Source organism: Manis javanica, chromosome 1, assembly GCF_040802235.1.
Source record: "Manis javanica isolate MJ-LG chromosome 1, MJ_LKY, whole genome shotgun sequence".
Classification (NCBI taxonomy): Eukaryota; Metazoa; Chordata; class Mammalia; order Pholidota; family Manidae; genus Manis; species Manis javanica.
Genome location: NC_133156.1, coordinates 26,702,540 through 26,725,624, shown reverse-complemented (window position 1 = coordinate 26,725,624; position 23,085 = coordinate 26,702,540). Strand labels below are relative to the sequence as shown.

Below are 23,085 nucleotides of genomic sequence, written 5' to 3'. Positions count from 1 at the left end.
TTGCTTTGCCAGAGTTGTGTCTCCAGCACCTAGCATGGAACCTTCTATAGTAGATATATCATAAACATTTGTTGAATAAATGGGTGAATTAGTGAAAGGAAAAAGATACTTAGCCTGGTGCTTCTGATAATGAAGTGCAATAAAAGAAAAGGGTCAGCCCACAGGGCATAAAATTAAAAGTAAGCTAATTGATGTTTATAGGAACTATACATTCTCCCTGTGCATAAAGAAGCCTGTATGTGCAGGTGTATGTACAAAAGCACAGGAGAGTGTTGGTGAAACTTTGCAATTGTGGAGTCGTGTGCAGACACATATCCTTGTGTCTACATGTCAGAGTAATGAGGTGACTAAGACTAAGACCATGCAAAAGCACTCAAGAAGGCAGTTTCTAAGTCGTTACTTTTTATTTTGAAAGATTTGTCAAACTCTCCACATCATGGTGAGAGTTTGCATGATTAATAAGAAGCAGCTTTTTCATGAAATGCTTGGAGGTGAACAAGTTCTCAGCCTGTGAGATCCGACCATCCCATTGACTTTGAAGTTTCTCTTGATTAATAGAAGGGAAAAAAGGGGGAGAGGGGGAGAAAAGAAGGGCCGTGCTGGAAACCAAGGCAAAGGCCCCTTATGACAGCCACCTGAACATGAAAAAGCAGAAACAAAACCAATCCACCAACTCCACTTTGGCTATTTTACAACTTCCAATGCCTCACTCTTGATTTTGACCTTCCTGGCTGAAAGCGCCTCGCAGTCCTGTGTCTCCCAAACACAGGTAGGCAGGGAGAAGCCTTGGGGAATGTGCTGGCCCACCCCCCAGAGCCTTGGTGGCTTCCAGAGAAGCGATGGCTCACACCTCCCAAAAGGCTGAGCAACTAGCTTAAAGTGAAAAGAGATGGCACTGGAAGGTGAGGGGGGAAAGGGCGAGGCTCAGGGTTCATGTGAGGTTTGTATACTGTTGTGACAGGGACTCAGCTTCTGTCTGTCAGTCACAGCAAACAAGGCCTGCGATCTACCTTCCTGGTGGGTCTCAGGGATTTCTCCCACCCCTGGCCCTTCAGTCTCAGAAACACCCTTGCCAACATCACGTGTGTTACTTCCCTTTGCCCACCTTCAAGCCAAAGGGGGAAGAGCCCCTGGCAGCCAATACCCTGAAATAAAATTGACACAAAGTCTAACTCAGTGAGTATTAGTTTCAGAGAAACAGAAGGCCTGAAGATGCACTGGGTGTTGAAGGCAGATGAACAGCTGAGAGCTTCCACCCATAAGCCACCAGGACAGCGCGCAGTGCCGCAAATGGCGGGGAAAACAGGGCTGTCAGGGGGTAAGCGAGAGGCCTCAAGGGCCGAGATAAAACTAAGAATGTCATGACTTGGGTTACAATTTCCATTTTAGCACCGTTAGTGTATTCATTTAAACCTATGTTAGCACCTTGTCCCCAGGCAGAACAACAAACCATCCAAACATTTTAAACATTGGGGGAAACAGGAAGGGGAAGGTCAGAGAGAGAGAATCCGGTACTGTAGAAGGAGGCATGGGTTTAGATCACGAGATCCTTGTCAATATCCTCTGAAAAGCAAGAAAAGAGAGCAGAGTTAGACACAAGGCTCTGTGCAGATTAAGACATGCTTCACAAGGAGCTGGTGCCTCCCACCCACCCCCAGGACCGGAGACCAGTCCAAGGTCATCTGGAAGTTGGTGACTGAGTACTTTGGTCTCCCTGTCCCTGGTCTGTCCCTGTCACGTACACATGTTGCCAAATCACACTTCCTGTTTCCTCTCTAGGTGCCTGCCAGTTCCAAAATAGTGCTAGGCACAGGGTGAGAACTAACGCTTGAGGAAGGGAAAAAGAGACAGCTGGATGTCCAGAGAAGGATAAGGAAAATGCCTGAGAAGGCAAAGCCCACATAGACCCGGAGAGCACAGGTGCTCACAAGGCACAGAGAGCAGAGGCAGGCACACGGATGACAGGGAGACAGACAGGAGGGCGGGAGAGGACAGTGGCCCCTTTGCTCAGACACTCACGCTCTTTGATGCCAAAGCAGCCAGCCCACTCGTCCAGGGCAATGTACTTGTCATTGTCCAGGTCACAGGTCTCGAAAAAGCGGGTGGTGCAGTGCTCCATGGGGATGAGGGGTGCACGCAGTGGAGCCAGCTCTGTGTGGGACAGGTACCTGTCGGGAGGAAGTGCAGAGGGCCTGAGGCATGGGAAAGCCCTGCACCCCAGCACACGCAACTGGGGTGGGCTGGTCAGGGGGCAGCCAACCTGTCTCCCAGGCAGAAGGGAAGGAAGTTTAATGCAGGATGGAAAGCCAGGATCCTAGGTCTCCCCCAGCTCTGCCACTGACCTGCTGTGGGACCTGGAGCATAGCACTGGCCCGCTCTGAGCGGCGGTCCCCTCCTCATTAAAGGAGGAGGAGTTAACCGTAATGTCTAAAGGTCCTTCCAGATCTGAGGTGGGATTATGGGTTCATAACAGAGGTCTCTTGCTGCATTTAATTATTTCCTAATTGACTGAGAGCTGGCGGCACAGAAACTTAAAATGAAAATATTTAGCACTTGTGTTATTGGTAGATTAAAATCTGGTATGGACCAACAACACATGTTTTCTATGGACACGCATTTATATGGCGGCAAATGCGTAGACAAGAGCCTAAAAAGGAACACATCAAAATGATGACAGTGCTGACTTCTGGCGAGGAGCATGGGAAGGGATTGGGATTAGCCGGGAGGGTCAGTGGCAACTGACTCTTTCTCAGAGCTGTAAGTTTTTGTGTATCTGTAACATGTAGGAGGGAGGCCTTGGACCTTTCTCCCACTGTCTGCCCTTCAGACTCGCCCTGCTGGCCTTGGCCTCGGCTCCAAGGCACATGTGTGCTTCTTTCCCCCTCTTTCCCCTGAGCCTTCAACTAGTCATGTTCAAAACCCTCTTCCCCAGTGTGACTCCAGTTTTCTCTCTGACCCCCAGAACTCCCCACCCCACCGAACTCATGGAAGGAATCAACCATTCGAACTGGAAGGGATACCCTTCCCTGGGTCACTCTATACAGGTGGGAAACCCGAGGCCCTGGGAGGAGCCAGGTCACAGCTCTGGGACCAGAAGAGGAGGAGGACGCACTCTGACCCAGGCTGGAGTGCTTTCCCAGATGCGCAGTCCTTGTGGCCCCACGTGGAAGCCTACCTCCTGGTCCCTTCTTTGCAGTGGGGTGCAGTTGCTCAGCGGGAGCTCCCGATGCCCCCCGATGGTTCCCCTCCCCTCTGCAGGGAGTGACTCGGTTGGATCCCAGCCACGGAAACAGCCTAGAAGGGAGGCATCTGGGAGTTTCCCAGAGCTCAGGAGACCCCAGCCATGCAGGCTTGCTGACAGGGAGGACAGACTTCAGGTGCACAGCTGGACGGTGAGCAGGGGTGAGCCTCCAGGAGAGGAGCGTCCCTGGGCACAGCTGCCCCCAGGCATGCAAGTAGAGCGACCCTCCTTCCAGTGCTCCTCCAGGAACACTGGCCAGAGCAGGGCAGAGGCAGCAGTGAGGGGTAGCAAGGCACCACCTGCAACTTCTGGGGGCCTTTTTCACTTTCTCCTTTGACTGTGAGAAGCAGACCGTCACCCAGAGTGTAAGCTCCAGGGCACCAGACCAGGTCCTTTCTGCTTGCTTTCAGATCCTCTGCCTAGAATGGTGCTGGGCACATAGCAGACACTCCATGTTTGTTCACTGACCCAGCTGCCTGCCTGTTCTGCAGTACAGCTGCACAGCACATACCCCCTCCTTGGGACAAGGGGCAAGAGCTCTCAAATCAAGAGCTTGCCATACAGCTGGCACTGGCTCTGTGATTTTTAAGAACTCCTAGGGCCAGTTTGCCCTGTTGGGGTGGGTCTCAGGGTCTTGCTGAAGGACCATGAGCATGCAGGCTACCCTTCCTCAGCCTCTGCGCCCCATGCACTCCAGCCCTCCTCCCGAGCTCCCTGTCCCTCAGATGATGGATACCCTAGGCCAGCACTCATGGGGTGAAGGAGGGATTTTCCATTCCACTGACTTCAGCCTCTTCTGGCATGAGAGCACCCTACGGCTTTCTTCATCCCATTTTGCATCCTCTCTCCAATGACTGTTCCTTCCTGCCCCAGCTCTTAGGCAAACTGTGGGTCCAGGGCTGGGAGCAGCAGAGGCTGCTGGGAGGTTTTCTGGCCATATCCAGTGCACCTACCGGCCCTGACACATGATGCCGTCTACTCCAGGGCCAAGTCAGAGCAGCCCTGTGATCCTCATGGCCTGCGGTCTTACCCGTCAGTGGGATGCTGGTCCAGCTGGCCGAACTGCCAGTGCACAGGGAAGATGTACATGTTGTAGTTCTTCTCAAAGTCCCGGGCCAGCAGCTCCACGGGATGGTCTCCAGCCTCCAGACGCTTCTCATTCTCATGGATCTTCTTCACCTGTGGGAACAAAGATGCTATTTGATAGAGGGTCCAGAAGAGACTGTCTGGGCCAGCCAGGGCCCCCCCACCTCTGACAAGAGGCCAGAGCAGGCAGAGACCAACCAAAGCCAAGGTTCAACATAAGGGAGGGAAGTGGCGTAGCTAGGTGCCGGTATCTCATCTGCAAAGGTGGAGGCCCAGGGTGGCCTCGGAGGACTCCATCTCCACAGAGCTGCCACGTCACTACCACCTGAGGAGTGTGTTCAAGTGCAGCTTCCTGCACCTTGTTTCACAGACATGGATTCAGTAGGTCTGACGTAGGGCCCAGGAATCTGCAATTTATCAGCACTTCAAGTGCTTGATATGTCTTTTGAAGTTTAAGATTGTTGTTTCTGTCCTTAATTTTTAAACACAGGGCTAAACAAACTGAGCAGACCTCTTCATTCCAGGACTTTTCAGGCCTTGAATATGTGAATGTGCACTGTGAGAAGTCTGTGTCCCAGTGCCCACAAATAGGCACTCATCAGAGCCACGGGGTAGGCTTATACCCGGGGATGTAGTCCTGGGAATGGGACTATGCACTCAGCCAGCCTAGGGACAAGAGCTGTGCTGCTCAGGGCCAGGCAGGCACCCGGGACAGGCTGGAAAGAGACCACTTACTCGCAGCTTCTGCTTCTCGGTCAGGAGGTTGTTATCATCGTCCCTTTCATACAGAGTGACCAGGACGTTCTTAAGCCAGTCCCGCATGCGCAGGGGGAATTCTGTCAGCTCAGAGTCCAGGCAGGGGGGGATGTCTAGGGCCCAAAACACAAGGGTAGTCAACACAGACCCCGACTCTCCCTTCCTGAGGGCCGATGTGCTGGCTGGGCTGCTCTCCCCACCCCATGGCCTCCTCCTAAAGCTGCAGTGGCTTGGCCTACTCTGGGCCCTGTTTCTTCACACCACAGTGAGCAAAGGAAATTGTGTGGAGGAAGAATGCTTTGCAAATGGAAAGTGCGAAGGCCTGTCTGCTGCTCTCTTGGTCTTGATCTGCTGTGCTGAGGGAAATAGTCACTCCGGCAGCTCCTGCACCTTTCCGGGTGATGGGCCTTAAAGCAAAGGCCCAGGACCCACACTGGGATATCAACCACTGTGAGATGTCTGAAGCTGGGAGACTAGGGAATAATATCTGTCCACAGGCCCAGCATAGCAGGGGTGGGGAGGTCAGGCATGCTTAAACACCAGGACATTCTTGGCGATAATGATTCCATCCTGGTCTTTGGAAGTTAGAATCCCAGAACCCTGGCCAAGGCCACCCTCTTATTGGACTTATTAGGGGTCAGCATAGAGAGAAGGAGCCTGCTCAAGGCCACATCATCAGGGCATGTGGTTGTCTGGGACTTAAAGGTCCCTTCTTCATCCTTGGACCTGTGGAAAGCCCTTCTGTGGTTAGGGTCACTACTTTCTTCACTACCAGCTAGGGAGGAGAAGAGAACACCTGTGACAGAAACATGAGCTGGAGTGAGCAATATGCCTCAAAGGACAGCAAGAGCCACTGGTGAAGGCTCCTGGCACACTCTTCAGTCTCACTGTCCAAGGATTCCTGCCAGCATTCTTCCTCCAGGCTTCTTCCCAGGCCTGTGCCTTCTCATTTCACACCTGGCCCCATGTCTGGGAGAGTAGGGCTGACCCCAGGAGAACCTGGTTTTCCCCTCCACCTTTCTGCACACCTGAGACAGGTGAGTGGCTCTCCCCAAGGCCATCTGGTGCCAAAATGTACCAGATACACAATATGGATATTGTCTTGGAGGGTGAGCAGATGTGGCCTTTGATGTTTCAAATGATAGGGAGGTTGCCAGCACTGAAGGAGGCACCTGGGCCAGCTGAACCTGTACCTAGGATCACTAACAGAAGGCTAGACAGCACCCTAGCATCCCTTCCCCCAAACGCCTGGCTCACAGGTTTCTAGAAGAGGGTGGATAATTGTATGTCTTAAGCAGGCAAACAGGAATATAATGGAGTGAAAAGGCCAAGGATGGGACCATACTGAGGCACAGGGCCTCCAGGGAACTGACAGGCATGCCCCTATTTTAAATCACTTGAATGCAAATATTTTAAAAGCATTTCATAGGCTCAAGAGGAATATCATTTTGCATTACAGTGTTGAAACAGGAAAGATTTGGGTTAGCTCTGAAGAAGAACTTCCTCATCATTAGAGAAAAGAAATGAATTGTCTTGGATGCTAGTGAGGAAGTCCAAAAGTCCTCCTGGATCTTATGCTGCCACAGCTGCTCCATCCTTCTCAAGGGTGTCCTGAATACAGACTTAAGAGGAACCCACTCATAGACAATCATCTCATTTTATAAATGGGAACCCTGAGGCTCAGAGAGGGAAAGAGATGAGATTTGTTCAAGATCACTCAGCCAGGGGCCGGCAGAGCCAGCCTCAGTGCCAGCAGTGCTCTCTCCCCAAGACGGGAGGCTGGAGGAGCCCAAGGACAGACTCACATTTGCAAGGCCCAATGTAGTCCAGGTGGAGTTTGTGGCCTTTCTTGGTGCCCTCCAGGGTGCATTTGGTGGCAAAAAAGTGGCAGGAAGAGTCGAAGGTCTTGTTATCATTGCTGCACACCTGTTGGCAAAGTACAAAACACCTCACCTTCATTCCCAAAAGCCTTTGCTGGTACCACCATCCTTGCCTATTTCAGAGATGGAGACACTGAGCCCCAAGTGAGGAACATGATTAGTCCAGGGTCGTTCAGAGAGTTGGTGGTAGGGTGTGACAAGAAACCCACTCTTTGGACTCCCAGGCCAATGTCCAGGCCATGCTTAGAGCCACTGTTGGTGTCTGAGCAGAGGCACGAGTGAGTAGGGTTGAGATAAGGGGAAAAAGAAAATGAAGATATGGAAAGGATGAATTAAAGATGGGGGTGGTGAAAAGGAAGAGTGTGCAGGAAAGAGTTCATATAGCAGGCCTGGGATTGTTATCCTTAGAAGGGCCTGCCCATAAGGTTGGCCCTTGGCTGGCTCTGGGAACTTGGCTGGTAAGCAGTTCTGCACTGTTGTAAAACTTTGCACAAGTGAAAAAGGTGGCTCACTCTGCCTAGACTGCTTGTACAAACAATATGGTTATGCTGATCGCCTGCTTTCCTTCTGGGAGTCTGGAATTTGGGTACATGCTAGGCAGAGGGTACCTATGTGACAAGCCCTCAATGAGAACTCTGGGTGCTAAGTCACTAATGGGCTTCCTTGGTTGGAAACGTTGCTTCCCTGTGACTGCATCTTTGTAGCTGGGGAAAGAGTACATCCTGTGAGATGCCTCATGACAGGGAGGGAGTAAGCAAGCCTGCGCATGGATTCCTCCAGACTCTGCCTGTGTCTTGTTCCCCATTACGCAGGTGGCGTAAATATCAGTGGTGGCGTAAATCTCAGTGGTGAGTCCAGCTATATGGTGATCCATGTGAGTTTCTTAGCCAATCTCTGCACATGGGGAGGCGAAGCTGAGGGCTAAACAATGCAATGGCAATAAGTAGCTGTGCTAGGAGGAGGGGAGCCTTGTGTTGACCTTCCTCCTCATACTTACTCAGTATTGCTTGCATATCGCTGCAGAGCGGAAGTGATGGGTGTTGACCAGTGGGAAGGGTGGGCGGTGAAGGGGTGAGGAGGAGGGAAGAGTTGACAATGATGCTAAAATTTGGAGCCCAGAGGATAAGTTGTATTGGGGAGAGAGATTCAAGGTAGAGAGGTTGTGGGAATTGCACTCCTGTCAAATTTGCTGCCCTGGGCAAGGTCACGGCTGGCACAATTGTCAGCATGAGTGTGTATTTATTAAATATTCACTTAGATGGGTGGATGGAAGATGCATGGCTGAATGAGCTCCCTTGGAGGTAGAATGGACAGGTATGAAAGACTTTTTTTAAATAGCTCCTATTGGGCACTTACTAAGTAAAAAGCATTAGCTGACAAATCCCCACAACAGCCCCATGAGATCAAGATGATTTCTGTCCCCTCTTCAGAGATGAGGGAACTGAAACTTGGAAAGGTTTAGCAGCGTAGCCGAGACCTCACAGCTGACAAGTGGTGGAGGTGGGATTTGAAGTCAGCCTTCACTCGAACCCCAGACCTCACATTTTTAGACCCTGGGCTTTGCTAAGCTGCTCCCAAGTGGAGAAAGACCTTATCTCAGTGTCTGATGTTACTGATGAAACTGGTATAGAGCTTGGAACCTGAAGGTGCCAAATTAATTCTTGCTGGTTTCGGGAGAGAGACGGTGACGGGCAGAGCCTCACCTCTGACTCACCTCTACTTACGTCCTGTGACCAGATTTAATGAGAGGATTTCTGAGCTTGGAGCTGCCCCACAGAACCACCAAGCCAAGTTTTCTGGGCAGACGCTGTGTTCAGAAAGGCCCAGTACCACAGCTCCCCACCCCTGTCCCTGTCCCTGTCCCTGAGCCCTTACCTTCTCAAACTCGCCCATGGGGGCAGGGCAGGTAGTAGGGTCCTGGCACACACACATAGGGCTGTTGTTCTCATCCAACTCGCACACTTTGCCGTGTTTGCAGTGGTGGTTCTGGCAGGGGTCTGGCAGAGGGCAAAGGCATGTAGTCAGTACCACTGGGCTAGGACAGTCACCCCAACCCAATGCAGATGGGTCCTTGGGCAGAAGTCCTCGCCTGTGACCCCACGCCAGGCTTTAAAGGGCAGCCCCAAGTCCTCCCTTCTCTTCCGCTGAGCCCTGCAATCTGTATTCAGGGGAGCAATTGCTCATTTTGGGGTTTAGAGATTCAGTCTGAGGGTAGAGTCAGGCACATTTGGGAGAGCTGTGGCCTTGGTCTGGGGCCCCGGATGGCATCCACATGGCGTCCTCCAGGATGGAAGCAGCCATGGTGCACTCAGCTTCAGGCTGATCGGTCACAGCGAGGTCTTTCTGGATTCTAGAATAGACTTTCTAGAATGATATGGAAAGTCAGCTCTTATCAGGGACCCAGGGAGCTGTGAGGCCCAGCAGACTTGAGGGGCCGCAGAGGAAAAGGAGGAAGAGCTCCAAGGCCCACCCTGAACAATAGAGCCCAGCTGTGCCACAAACACCGGATAAGGCGGGCGTTGGGGGCAGGAACCGACTCGATAGATAGATGCCCCTCCACTCCATAGGGATGAGCGCTCCATCTAGCCTTTTCCTCCCTGGGGTTTGTTATTCGTGCTTCATCAGACGCCTGCTCTGCCGGGCACTAGGCCAAGTGCTCTTATGCTTTATCTCATCCCAGTCTGGCAGCCCTGGGCGAGGGTCTGCCGTCTGCATCACTCCAGTGGCAGGCACGAGGAGGCGGAGGCTCAGGGGTGCTGAGCAGGCCGTCGGGACCCGGAACGCAGGGGGAGTCGGCACACCTAGATGCGAACCGTGGTGGGTTTGCCTGCAGAATTCACGCTGTTGACCCACGGGTGCAGTGCCTCTCCCTCGGGGATGGAGATGCCAAGGTGGTGGGCTGGAGCCAGAGGCCCGGGGGCCTCTCTTTCCCTCCAGCACCCACTCCATGGGTAGCGTTATGTAGCTATGTCGTGTTTCCAGGCCTTATTTCCCCATGGCTGTGTGAGAATCAAGTAAGCTAATGAGTGTGAACACTTCTGAGGTACCCGTGTGGGGTTGGGGCTGAGACAAGGGCCATCAAGGAGCTGAGTGACTAGAGGTGACAGTGGCCAGATGTGACAGCGGCCTCAGGGGAAATGTGAAACCCAGCTTTGGAGTCAGGGCAAAGGTCCACAAGGAGAGAAGGCCATTTCCAGCTAGGGAACTTCACTTCCTGACACTCAGCATGGACGGCCTGGCTATAAATAGATCTTTTCCAGATTCCAGGGAATGTTCCCAGCCTTTGAGTCAAAGCTGTTTCTTCCCATGGCCCACCCAGCAGGGAGGACCCCACCCTGCACTTCCTTGGGAAGGAACCTCACGTAGGCTGTCCCCAAGCCCTAGGCTGGCCCGGGCAGCACAGGCTGGGGCATAAGACACAAGGAAGGGACCTACTTTCAGCCACCACCTCCTCTTCTGCTTCCTCAGGACCTTCATCAAATTCACCTGTTTCCACATGGACAGGGCTGGCCCCCACAGGAACCTGGGGTGGAAGGAGAAGAGTGAGCCCATGGCCCCACCCCCACCCCAGACCCAGAAGAAAGAGAGACTGGAGGGGGCTCGCTTGGAGCTGTGGGGCCCCACAGGGATGGTGGGGGACGAGCCAGAAAGCTGTGCTAGGCCCAGGTCACACAGAGAACAAATGCCAGGGCCTAGAATTTAGATGGTGCCCTGGAGTTCTACTGAGATAGCTCAGATGCCACAGGGTGTTAGGGCAAGTCAGGGTGCCAAGCCCTCCACCGCTGATAGCCCACCAGAGCAGCTTCCCCTTCATCTGTCTGATGTATGGACAGCCTGCGGGTGATCGTCTAGTAAAAATCATTCCCCAGCTTAAAAAAATAAAATTTCACAATCATAGCTCCCAACTGTAGGATTCCATAGAAGGTTTGGGAAGATGAAGGAGTGTGTCAGGACTAGGAAATCCACTATGTACACATCTGTGCTGTGTGTGCGCATGGGAAGGGGACAGATGCCCTCTTCTGGCATTGAGACTCACAGTACCTGCCTGTTTTCCTAGAGCATGGAGGGCAGAGAGGGGCCAGGGGTCTGCAGTTACCACCACCTACCTCGGCCACCTCAGCCACGGTTTCCTCCACTACCTCCGTCTCATCAGGCAGGGCTTCCTGTTGCTGTTGGGAAGAGAAAGTGGGGTTCAGAGAGGTCCGGGCCAAGGCCAGCTCACCTCTGATTTGTCACCATCCTGGAACACGAAGGTGGGGATCTAGGAGGGCAGCTCCTTGGAAATCCCAAGGACCACCGTGGGCGCAGGGACAAGGGCACAGGAGAGCCAAACACAGGGCCCTAGGGCACTCCGGATGGCTTCCCTTTTTATATTGTATATCTGGGGTGTCTAAGCTTTAGTTCAGGAAAGCATATCCACTGTTTTGAAATCCTAGGAAGTCTGAAATCCACTGATACAGACTGATTCTATTTTATAAATGGGAAAACTGAGATTCACTGTGAGATTCATCCCCCCCAAGTGTGATGAGGAGGGGAAGGTGGATCTGGTGATTCTTTTTCGCCTGCCATGTTGACTTGGCTTGGGAAGAAGTAAGATGACATAGGACTTCAAGGCACCTGGCTGGGTGGGGCTTCTTCTAAAGTAATGCTAATCTTGCCAAATCTTTTGCCAAAATCTACCTTTCTGATCTGGATTGCCAGAGACTGCCATCACTCACACCTCCTAGTGAAGAGAGGATGAGGGAATCACAGGTTGAAAGAAACTTCTGTTTTGCCCCCCTGAGTTTCTTCCTCCCTCTTCCGGTAATGTCTTCTAGCTCAGCTTCCCATGGCCACTTAAAGTCCTCAGCGTGCAATTCTGGGAGGGACTGTCTGTGAGTCAGGTGCCCTGCACTCCCCTTACCAAGAAGCAGGCCCAGAACCCAAGCTCACAGTGGTTCTCCTTGAAATTTTTTTTATCTTCTTGGCAAGTTCCCTCAAGATGTGAAAACTGTTGGAGCAGATCCATTTAAATGTAATATCTCCAAGACCATCCATTAGTTCTTGCTTCCCAGATCTCGGGGCTGCTGTTTTCCAGTCCTCCACAAGGCCTTTGATTTTATGATCTACCCTGTATCCTTCTTTCCCACCTAATTTAGTCATATTGGAGTCTGATGCTTGCAACCAAAAGCCCCCGCTGATTCGGAAGCTAACCCAGCCATCTCTCTGTGGCCTGACCCTCTTCTAACACCAACCCTACAGCATCCCCTCTGCTTGAATTCTTCCTCTGATGAAGAGGTCCCTTCCTCCTAAAGCAATTCTAGTCCATTTCGGGGAAGTTCTGACTGCTAAAAAAATTCATCTTCACATTATATGGAAATCTCTCTGCTCCAGAATCTCCACTCAGTGATCCTTATCTCAATTTTTCTCCTGAGCTTATTAGTTTAAGAAAAAAATCTTTATCAGAAATAAGATAGACAACTCAAGATGGGGAAGTACCTGACTCCTCTGAGCATCCAGAGCTGGCAAATTTGATGCCCCTGAACTGGCAGTGGGGGATAAAACCAAGCACATATGGTCTGGGTACTTACAGGGGCTGCCAAGGCCCTCCCGGCCAGGCAAAGGAGAAAGAAGACCCAGGCGCTCATGGTGCTGGGAACCCTGTGGAGAGAAGAGAGGAGATCAGTGAGCAGGGGGCTTCCTGACGGAGAGTGCTCCCCGATGCTGAACTCCTTCCATACGCAGGATGATTCCACAAGGTGCCTGCTAAGTGACAGTGAAAGACGCTGCTGCGCAGCCCTGAACACCTCTCAGACACGCACCTAGCTCCCTTCGTAAGGGAGAGGAGGCCTCTGGCTCAGAGCCTCCACAGGAAGCTCCATCCAGCTGGGATTCAATAAAAGTTGTTTTGTCTTCTTTGTGTTTATTTTTATAGTTTCCTTCTATGTACTACAAAAGTACACCAATTTTTCCTTTTATGGTAATAATATAAAGTTTCCTTTCTTGATTTTTTTTAAGGTTTTATAAAGTGATTCCACAAAGGTCATTGGCTAATTAGTCAAGCTCAGGAATGCTGAACCAGACGGTCTCCCATCATCCCTTCAAGGTGTTCTAGGATCCTTTTGTTGTGCCCCCCAGAGCCAGACTCCCTCCCCCTCTCTTCCTCCTCCGTCCTTCCCACTTTGTAATGGCAGAAGTTAGTAGGCAGCAACCTCTTGCCAATTGGAGACAATGAGAACTACATTCTAAAACAAAGAACGATAGTCTCAGAGGGTGACCAGTGGCAATTTAAGGGTAGCCACTTTTTTCTCCATTCTATCCAGAAGGGAAGGCACTTCTCCAGATCTTCTAGGGAAACTATCCAAACGCTTGTCACCTTCTCTTTTACCTACACAGCTAAGGGACGTTAGCTGAGATCTAGGAATTTCTCCTGCCCTGCTCACTGCTAAGGCCTCACTCTCTGGATGCTGAATTCTCAACTCTAAAAATCTCTGACTGGAAGGGGGCTTGGAGCAGAATCTCCTCTGATGATTCAATGTCAAAATGCCATCCTTAAAAGATCTGAGGTGGGGCATCTTACTTCTTGTTCCAATGAAATGGACTTCCATTTCCAAATGGCTTTAGAATGTTCTTCCTTATCCAGACCTAAATTTTCCTCCCTCAATCTGACCTCCTCTGTTCCTCCTCCTGTGGCCACAGAGAACAAGCTGCTCCCTCTGCTCCCAAGCTGCTTCTAGTCAAAGCGGGCAGTGGCCTTGTCTTCCCTCTTTGTCTATCCCAGACCTTCCACATTGGGCTACTCGTCCCTAGTTCCTTCCAAGACTTCTCAACTGACCAAGGACCTCAGGGGTACACTGGCATTACAGAAAAAAATCATTACACTTAGACTTAAATGCCAGGGGTTCTTGTTCTGCCTCAATACTATCTTGGTGTGTTGAGTAAATCCTTTACTTTTTCTAGACCTCAGTTTCCCCTTCTGCTAGTTGAGAGGGTTAGACTAGGTCAACTTGAAGGTGGTACGCTGGGTCCTTAAAATGTCATAAGCACGTGCTGATCTTGGCACCTGCCATTACTTCTGGCATCATCATTCTTCACTTAGATTAGTATTTGGGTAGCAGACATAGGCAGAGGAAGACCAGACTCCCAACAGCCCTCTACTGGATTAAGGCAGACATGGGACCTCACTTCCTAGTTCTCTGAGGGTGCAGGAAATAAAACTAACAAACATAAAGGAATCAGCCTGGGAGCTGGGCATTGCTTCCCCATGGCTCCATCTTCCCTTCCAGGCAGTTTGGGAAAGTTCCTCCCCCACACAGTTGTATGTCTGCTCCCCCAGGCCTAGAGGTGGAAAGATCTCCCTTTTGCTTCCCCATTTGGAAGATGCAAGCAAAGCAGCTTGTGCAGGTGGCTTTGGGCGAACAGATCAGGAGAGGCACCATCATGAAGGACTTGTCTGAGATGGTTTAATGTCAAAAGGTTGCAGTGAGACCGCTAGAACAAAAAAAAAAGTGCTGTCTGGGCTCCAGGGACAGAGAAGTCATGTCATTGGACAAACAGCCCAGCTAGGGCTAAAAATATAAAAAGCTTTAGGTTGGAGAGCCAGGGAGACTGACATCTCCAGAGCCTGTCCTTAGGCAGAGCAGAGGAACCATGCTACCCTCTTTGAACAGAGAAAGCTTTGCTGGTCGGCTTTTCCAGCTGGGCCGCCTCTCCACCTTCCCGCACTTCTTTCAAAGTGGCACACTCACCGTTCCTGCTACCCTCATCCCTGGCTTTGTAATCAGAAGAGAAAAGTAATTCTAAATCTTGCAGTGCTTTATAGTTTCTAAAGGCCTCATACATACACTGTCCCTTGGAGCCTCTGACCCACTGGTAGTAGGCAGCCGAGCATGGGAGGGCTCTGAGTCCCACCTTCCCATGACTCTGCAGTTTGAGAGCAAAGAGATCATGCAACACTCAAGACCCTTCCAAGCTGACAAACTCCCTTCTCAAACTCCCTTTTCTCCCTAAGAGAAAGACACACAATATTGGAGGAGTTATTTTCCAAATTTGGGGTTCTGCCCAGAGCTACATTACCAGTTCCAGAACCCTTTCCCTCCAGATGATGGGAATGGGAGGGAAGGGGTACAGCTGGACTGTTCATGGACACAGGGCCTTGCTCCCTGCAAACCCATGAGACCCCTCCCTGAGGTTCTCTATAACATCGCTGTCCAAAGAGGCCAGGCACCCATCCTGCAAAGCTAATGGGGTACAAGTCACTCCAGCATTTAGAACTTATCCACTGTGCACACACTGAGGTCTGGCATGTCCTGTGAAAATATAAACACCTTCACATAAAAAACTGGCATTAAATGAAAACTCCCTGCTTTCTATCTCTTTAGTTTGTGATGATTTTCATATTTATCCTTTTCAAAGTGTTTTCTTAATCCAAAATCCCATTAGAGCTCAAGGCACATATTTCTGCTTTTGAGCTGAAGACACATATTTCTGCCTTTCTTCCCCAGTGAGGGGAAGAAATCTATATGAGTCCAAGGAGAGAGCAGCAGGGCTGACTGAGGCCCCGGCAGCCGCCCCCATCATTGGCCTGCACTCCTCCTCCCAGCTTCCCTTGGGAGGCACTGACCTGAACGGGGCCTGGCTGGGCTGTGAACCGGCCTATGGTGCAGGGAGGGAAAGTAGCCCAGGCCAGAGGAGGAACAGGAGATGTGTTTCGCTTGGCCTGGTGGTCATCAAATGCATACACCACTCACCCCCACCCCACCGCCACCTCTTCCTCCCGTTCCGCACATCGAGTCCCTTCCTTTGCCTTTATTTGCTCTGGAGACAGCTGAAAACCTGTCCTTGGCTGCCAGGAGGACCTGAAGCTGAGGTCACTTCTCTCTGTTTGGAAAGACTCTAGGATGGAAAAGTACAGCCAGCCCCCCAGTTCATCTCCCTCCTTTCATTAAGGGCCTCCTTCAGGCTCTCCCTGGACACTGAAAAGTTGCTAAATGCCAGAACTGGGGAAAATCTCAGAATCATAGAATTCTAGACTTGGATCATGGCCTCTGAAGAACAGGAATCTGAGTTTCAGTGATCAAATCTGATTTGAGAAGAGCTTAAGGAGCACTACAGTCCAGTAGGAGATTGGAGATATATGGCATAAAGGTAAACTCATGGGCTCTGGAGACAGACTATACAGGTTCAAATCCTGGCTCTGCCATGTAGCAATTGTGTAACCTTCAGACACTTTCACTCTCTGAGCCTCAGTTGATTTTCCCATCTGTAAAATGGAAGTAACACACCTACCTGGAAAGTCTCATGGGTGCTTTACATGCAAGAATACAAGAGGTAATGTTGTTTGGAAGAGCATCTTAAAATATGAGGATCCCAGAATCTCCATCCCCCTCAAGAATCCACGGCAAGAATCCCAGCTCTTTGTCTGCAGCCCAGGGAGGCAGGGCGCTGGGGTGGACAAAGGAGACATTACTCCTCTCAGGCTAAGGGACACCAGCCCAGCCCCCAGGGAACACAGTAACAAAGGCCAGGCCCCAGGCAGGCCTCTCAGCCGGACTGCTGACACAGTCCAAACATCTCACTCCCACTATTTGGCTTGGAAACAAGGGTTCCCAAAACACACATTCCTGGTAAACAAGCCCAAATCAAGGAAAACAAGTCTAGAGGCTAATGAAGGAACCCCCTTTGTGAGCCAGGCCTGCCCGGGAGCCGGAACTTGGAAGGAGGGCTGCTCCAGGCCAGAGAGGCGCCACCAGGGCCAGTGCAGCTCACCCTCACGAACAGACACAGCCCCTGGGAGGCGGTCTCATGTCGTGGAAGTCAGGAGTCCTGGGATCAACTCTTGTCAACGTTTGTCCCAGCTCACCATGCAAACTTGGGAAAGACGCTTCCACTCCCTGGGCCTCACCCAGCCCTATTTGTCTGCACAATGAGGAGGTTGTGTTAGGTCAGTGGTGTTCAAAATTATGTAAACCAGGGAGCCCTCTCTTTCAGTGAAGTCTTCTGCAGTTATCCAATATTTGAAACAGCTAAAAGCCTTTTACATTTGCTGAAACACGTGAATGCATTGTTATTTATTCAATTAACCAGCTTGAAATTAAAAAGCAAGCAAGTGAAAGTGGAGCTGAGACGGGGGCTGTAAGTCCCACACACTGGGACAACCCTGAGATGCCTTCGAGTGTCTCCAGGCTCTCCTGTCTGAAAACTCTTGGACAAGGTGGTTCCTAGGGTTCCTCCAGCTCTGCCTTTCTGAACTTAGGCAGAAACCCTTCAGAGTGTCACCTCTCCCAGCCTGCCTCTTGACTCTCTGCTTCCACTTCTAATATTTCTTGCTGAAGGGGAAGAGGCTAAGGGAAACTTTACAGTGTTATAAATACTCAAACCTAGGATTAAAGCAGTTCTGGAGCAACACAGAAGTAGCCCTGGAGTTTGAGACTGGGATAAGCCTGCCTGAGGTTCCACAAAGGCAATCTAAGATGCCACATTTTCACCACAGTTAGGAGAGGCCAGGGGTGGAGCCTCAGGCTGTCCTCCTCGGCTCCCCTTCAGGGCCCCTTCTGCTTCAGTGTGACTGAAAATGGAGGGGGTGAGAAATAACATCAAAGTGTCCAGGCTGTCACGTCCCAGAGCAGCAAATACCTGGTGTATATGCTTCCACCTGCCCCTCCTGTGCGTGTGGCAGACATTACTAATCAATCATACGACCTGTATCCCTAAGGTCCAGAGAAGCATCCACACCCTGAACATAACTCTTCTGGCAGCTGCTGTCAATGGATCAGTGTTGTCGAGCCCTGTGAAGCCTCTATGCCATGATTCTGATTTCAGAGATGGAGAATTATAGATCAAAGAGGGAAAATAACTCACTCAAGGTCCTCTTGGAGTCCAAGCTAAACTTCAGGTGTTCAGAGATACATCAGATATTTACCTTGCATTGCTTCTTTTTTCATCTAATCAGTCTGGAATCCTAATACGGTGACTAACACAAGATGACCCAGAGGGATCCCCAGAGATAAGTTAATACCAAGTTTCTGAAACAACCCAGTGCTTGAGAGAGTTGGTTTCTCCATCCCTATTTCCCTATAGACATCAAGCTCTATGACTTGATGAATAAAAGCAGAGTTAATTTCCTGTGTAAGATGTCTCCCCTGGATGAGGAAGAGGTTTTTTTCTTAAACAATTCTGTCAAGTTACTGCTTGCTGACTCTGACTCGGCTCAGCCCAGCTGTCCCTGAGTTCAGGATTAGGGTTAGGATCCAGGCTCTGTACTGTGGGGAAAAGGTTGCTTCATTAATCCCCAGGCTTGGCTGGAAGCTCAGCTTCAGATTTTCCTTCCCTCTTTTAAAGACTGAGGTTAAGAGGGGAGCCAGCAGGAAGCAAATGAGCAGCCACCTATTGGACACATCTGCTGCCTCAGTGACAAAGCCACCTGGGCTGGGACAAGCCATCGCAGGTCACAAAGGGAAGAGGGCAAGTACTGCTCATCACTTCTTTTCCGTACAGGGATATCCCTCTAGAGGGAGGTGTGTGTAGGCAACCACCTAGTAAGGTTTCCTTAGTAAAAAGAAACCATCAAACTGATCAGATGCAAACGAACAAAAAGTGAACATCTGGATATTTCCAAACATCTTAAAGTTTGGCTCAGACATCAGTTTGCTATGTGACCTCAGGTGAGTTATTTTCCCTTCCAGAGTCTCAGTTTCTCTGTCTGTAACATGGAACAGGTAGTAGGTTCTGTACGTGTGTAATGTGTCTCCTTCTCACAACCTGTCATTCTGTCTGGCTATGCACATCTGTACATGGCTACACATGGCAGTTGCGTTTGCATGCCTGACAGTATGTCTGAATAAGTTACCTATGACTTTGAGGACCTCTGTGTGAAGCTGTGTCTGTGTGTCTGTGTGTATCTATCTAACTCAGCATGTGTCTGTTTGGGCCTGTATAGGTAAGGGTTAGAGTTTACATAGGCATCAAGGTATACACCTGGAATCTGCCTGTGAGTCAAGGCACCATTCAGGGAAAGGTATGTGAGTGTATGGCCTCTTGTGTCTGCTCAAGTATTGAGGCATGCATTTTTGGCTGCACCAGTGGGTGCCTGTTGGTGAAATCAATGTATGTACTCAGCATTGTATGTTTGTGTCTGTCCCTATATATCTCTGCACACTTAGCCACCTATCTAAATAACCTTAAAACCCAAATACTCTCCTGTTTACCTCACATCCTCCACCATCCTTTCCTATTTATAGTTTATTTTCAGCAAGGAAATGTGCTGTTATGAATAGCAAACACCTGCCACACTATTGGTTGACAAGTCTCTGCAGATGGATTAAGATTTTAACAGAAATGTTATGTAAACCAAGACCCCCTATTCCCTTTTCTCATGTTTCTTTTTCAATTAGGGGGCCAAGGGGTGTTAGAGACGTTGGCCAGCTATTCCTCCTAATGAACAAGAATAGCTAAAATGTAGGAAGAGCTGCTGGAGATCATCTAGCTGATTCCCCGTCTAACCGACTGGGCAGCTGAGGCCTGGAGAGGGGAAGGGAGCCTCCCACTGCCGCTCACTGTGAGGCAGGACCACCTCTGCTGTCGCTTTGGTCAGCACCCTTTCCACACTGGAAGGTACAGCACTCTTGGGGAATACTCAAGAAGATGCCCAAGTCAAAGTGAATTTAAACGATATTTATTTTGTTTAAACGTGCCTACTGGAGCTTTTAGTAAAAGGAATTTATATACAAACCCCAAGATGATGGAGCTGCCAGACAAAAAGAGCTGGAAATGATTTAGCCAACTCTGGATGCTACAATCCACTAGTTCTAAAAACCCAACACATTAGGTGGGAACCCCACGGTTTACAAGCTCTCCCCTGGGCATCATCCCACTTTGCACGATCTCCCTTTGAGGGGGCCGCTGTGATTGCTCTTTAACCAAGGGTGACACCGGGGCTCAGAAAGGAGAAGCAATTAGTTCAAAGTCAAATAGCACCTTCTGAGGCAGAGTTGGACCTAAAACTCAGGTCTTCAAACACCCTGTCGAGGAAGCTTATCACAGCCCCACAGTTGTCCTGGGATCCCAGGAGAGAAGGGCAGGGCCTAGCGGGTGCTGCCCTGGTATCTGGGGACAGAGTGGAGTGCGGGATGTTCAGACTAAACCTGATGTTCTGCGTGTTTCAGTGTCCCCTCCCAGCCAGCAGGCAGAGACCCTGAAAAAAAAGGTTACCGTGGCAACTCGCATTCCTCCTGGGGTGAGTCACGCAAAGAGGAGCCTTCTGTGGGTGGGACTTGGAGGAAGTTTGAAAAGTTGACTCCTTCCCCAGGCACCCCCCTTCCACTCTTCCCTTCCTCCCTCCCTAGGCTCCACGGTGTCGATGTGGCAGCTGAGGGCTACGAGTTAACTCTCTCTTCCCCGACCACTCCCATTCCAAAATTTTTCATCCTCCTACAGATAGGCTTTTGCTTCCAGCAGCCACCACTCCATCTCCCGCACCACGCTGTCTGGCTGTCTGAGGGGTTGTGGATCCGTTTGAGACTAAAGGCCTTGAACACCCGTGTGTTCTCTCTCATTCTCTGTCTCGCTCGCTCGTCCTGTCGTTCTCTCGCTCTCTCACACACATACATACACACACAATTGAACATACAATTTGAAGGGGCTTGCAGATGCCTTGAAGCCCATTCAAGAGCCAGTCGTGATTCCAGTTTGAGACATTTCTTTCAGTTTCAGATGTCAGGCTCCCAAAGACCATCAAGTCCAACCCTCTTCCTTCACAGATGGGGAAACTAGATCCAGAGGACTCACTTACCTCAGAAAACGTGTGCCTGAAGTCTGTGAAGCAACTTACTTGCTTTTTACTTTATGCTTACTTAGCACTTGGAGTGTTACTGAAATTTAATCCTAGAGAATTTCTGATGAAAACATTTCTCTGTGTCTTCTGCATAGAATACTGTCCTTTCTGGAAGAAAATGTGTGCCTTTCTGTTCCCTTTTGGGCAGACTGGACTTCCTGGGAGACATGCCTCGTCCCAGTGTCCCCGTTTCCCTTGGTGTCCTTCAGGATTCAGGAGACCCACTCATCACCCAGCCAAAGGAGCCCAAGAGGGTAAAGACAGGAAGGGGCTTCTCTACAGAAGACCTAGTACCGTAGATGGCTACTCTCCAGTCCTGCAGGGTTCGGGCTCTCAAAATGCGGAGATGTGAGAGAGTTGCCCCGGGAGCCCCCTGGTCTCGGTTCCCCTTCTCTTCTCGGGCCCATTCCCCACCACACCGAGCCTCCCGTAGACTTGTTGGATGGTACTGGCTGTCCACAGCCTTCAAGCCTACTCTAAGGGCTACTGCCTGAGATACCGTGTTTATACCCCAGGGAACCCAGAATGGGAGCAATGCCTAACCCAGTACTGACTGTCTGATGGTGCTATTTCAGGCCAAATGGCACCAGAAGGGGTGGGTGTGGTTGGGGGGTAGGGAGAGCTTGGTGGGGGGGAATCCGAGGGAAACAGGAGTCTTTCCCCGCTGCTGATTAAATGTTGAAGACTCCCTCTTTGCCTTCCAGACATCGGTTTATCATGCATGCAAAATCCCTTTGGAAAACAGCCCCTGACCAAGAACCAAGCTAGGATGTTCTTTCTCCTGGAATGGGAAGCACAGGAGACTTGGGCTGCCTGTCACCCCTGTGTGAGCAGATCCGATTCCCAGCAAAGGAGGAGGCTGCCACACTGGTAAAGGGAGCAAAGAGGGCAGGCAGGCAGCCTCTGAAACCAGAGGGGCAGACTCAGGGAGAGAAAATACGCCCTCAAACACATAACGAGATTCTTTTCTGCGAAATTCAAGGGGAAATCAGGTTGTATTGAATCCCCTTGAAAAGCAACAGGCAGCGCCCGGTGGCCCCGGTCCTTAAGCGCACAGTGATGGAGCCCAAAGGAGACAGCACCCCATCCCCGGTCCCAGACACCTCCCCAGCACAGCTTCCCCTCCCTTGCACACAAACTGGAGGAGCGACCTCGGGTGTAGGGGCTGGGGAGACCAGCGAAGGGAGAGGCAGGGCGGGGATCGGGCGTACCTGAGCGGCAGGCAGGCAGCGGTGCAGCGCGCCCTGGGCAGTCTGGAGGGCTGCGGGAATGTGCAGAGGTTTAGAGCCAGCAACAGGAAACCGCTCAGAGTTCTGGGCTGGGTCTGCCTCCCCACCGACGCCGAGGTCCCTCCTCCTCCTCTGCCTCCTCCCCCACTCCCCCTTCTCCACACAGCCTAAGCTGTCTGTCTTCCATCTCTCTCTCCTTCTTCTGGAGGTGGGCTGTCCTGACCAGGCACGCCCCCCGCAGCCCTGCGTGCCTCATAGGTTCTGGGGCTGCTGCCTAAACCGACTCCCACAGTGCCAGGGCTGGAAGGGCCTGAGGCAATTGCCTAGTTCAGAAGGGAGCTGAGGCCTGGAGGGGGCAAGGAATACCCGAGGGTCCCCAGGGGCAGAGGCAGGCCCAAGTTTCTAGACTTTATGGCCAGTGATCTTTACAAGAGCCCTTCCTAATGTTAGGCAATGCAGAGAAAGGCAAAGCCATTCGAGGGGGTGTATCTGTGACAAAGGCAAGGCCAGGACTTGCCTCTGTGCAGACAAGAGAGGCTGCCACTGGTGGCACCATCATTGATGATTTGCGATATGCTCTAAAAATAGGCACTCTAACTAGTTGCACCACTATAGACACATAAGAGATCTGTTTCCCAGCTGGGCGATGTGTGCTATTGTTATAGAACAGATAAGGTGACTGATGATACCGATAATAATCACAGAAGTAACAATAGCCAAGGTTTGCTAAGGACTTAATCTTCACAGCAACCCCTTAACTTAGATACTGTTATTATGTCTATTATACCAATAAGGCAATAGAGGCTCAAAGAGCCCAAGACCACCAGCTAAAAGTAGTATAGGCGGGCTGATTCTACATTCAGCTTGATTCACTCTTATGCTACAGAGAACTTGGCAACAGGTCTTAGTTGAATATTTATGAGAATATTGGTGAGCAAATGAATATTTACGAGTGCATGTCTAGCACTTCAAGAGGCATGAGAATTAATATCTAGCCCGTGTCCTCAAGGAGATTTGAATCCCGCTGGGAGGGCATGCCTTAGACATATACCCAGTCCCCTGAGTGGTACAGACCCTGAGGTT

At 50.8% G+C, this 23,085-nt stretch overlaps 1 protein-coding gene across 1 annotated transcript; it reads right to left on the bottom strand.

The window, feature by feature from the left end:
- Nucleotides 1-381: 381 nt before the first annotated feature.
- SPARC (secreted protein acidic and cysteine rich) lies at nucleotides 382-22,132 on the bottom strand. The gene is made up of 10 exons (XM_017670623.3): nucleotides 21,985-22,132; nucleotides 12,534-12,603; nucleotides 11,070-11,132; nucleotides 10,399-10,486; nucleotides 8,839-8,960; nucleotides 6,889-7,009; nucleotides 5,063-5,196; nucleotides 4,272-4,420; nucleotides 2,020-2,168; nucleotides 382-1,563 (listed from the first exon to the last, which is right to left on the bottom strand). Exons 2-10 carry the CDS (start codon nucleotides 12,588-12,590, stop codon nucleotides 1,535-1,537), a joined length of 912 nt encoding a protein of 303 aa, XP_017526112.1. The 5' UTR covers nucleotides 12,591-12,603; nucleotides 21,985-22,132; the 3' UTR covers nucleotides 382-1,534.
- Nucleotides 22,133-23,085: the final 953 nt, after the last annotated feature.

Bases quoted from the DNA above. Each gene is read 5' to 3' on its own strand.
- SPARC (XM_017670623.3), bottom strand. From the start codon at position 12,590: ATGAGCGCCTGGGTCTTCTTTCTCCTTTGCCTGGCCGGGAGGGCCTTG. The intron at 10,487-11,069 runs GTAGGTGGTGGT...CTTCCACCCCAG, and splicing joins CCGTGGCTGAGGTGGCCGAG to GTTCCTGTGGGGGCCAGCCC. The intron at 4,421-5,062 runs GTAAGTGGTCTC...TTGTTCCCACAG, and splicing joins CCGAGAAGCAGAAGCTGCGA to GTGAAGAAGATCCATGAGAA.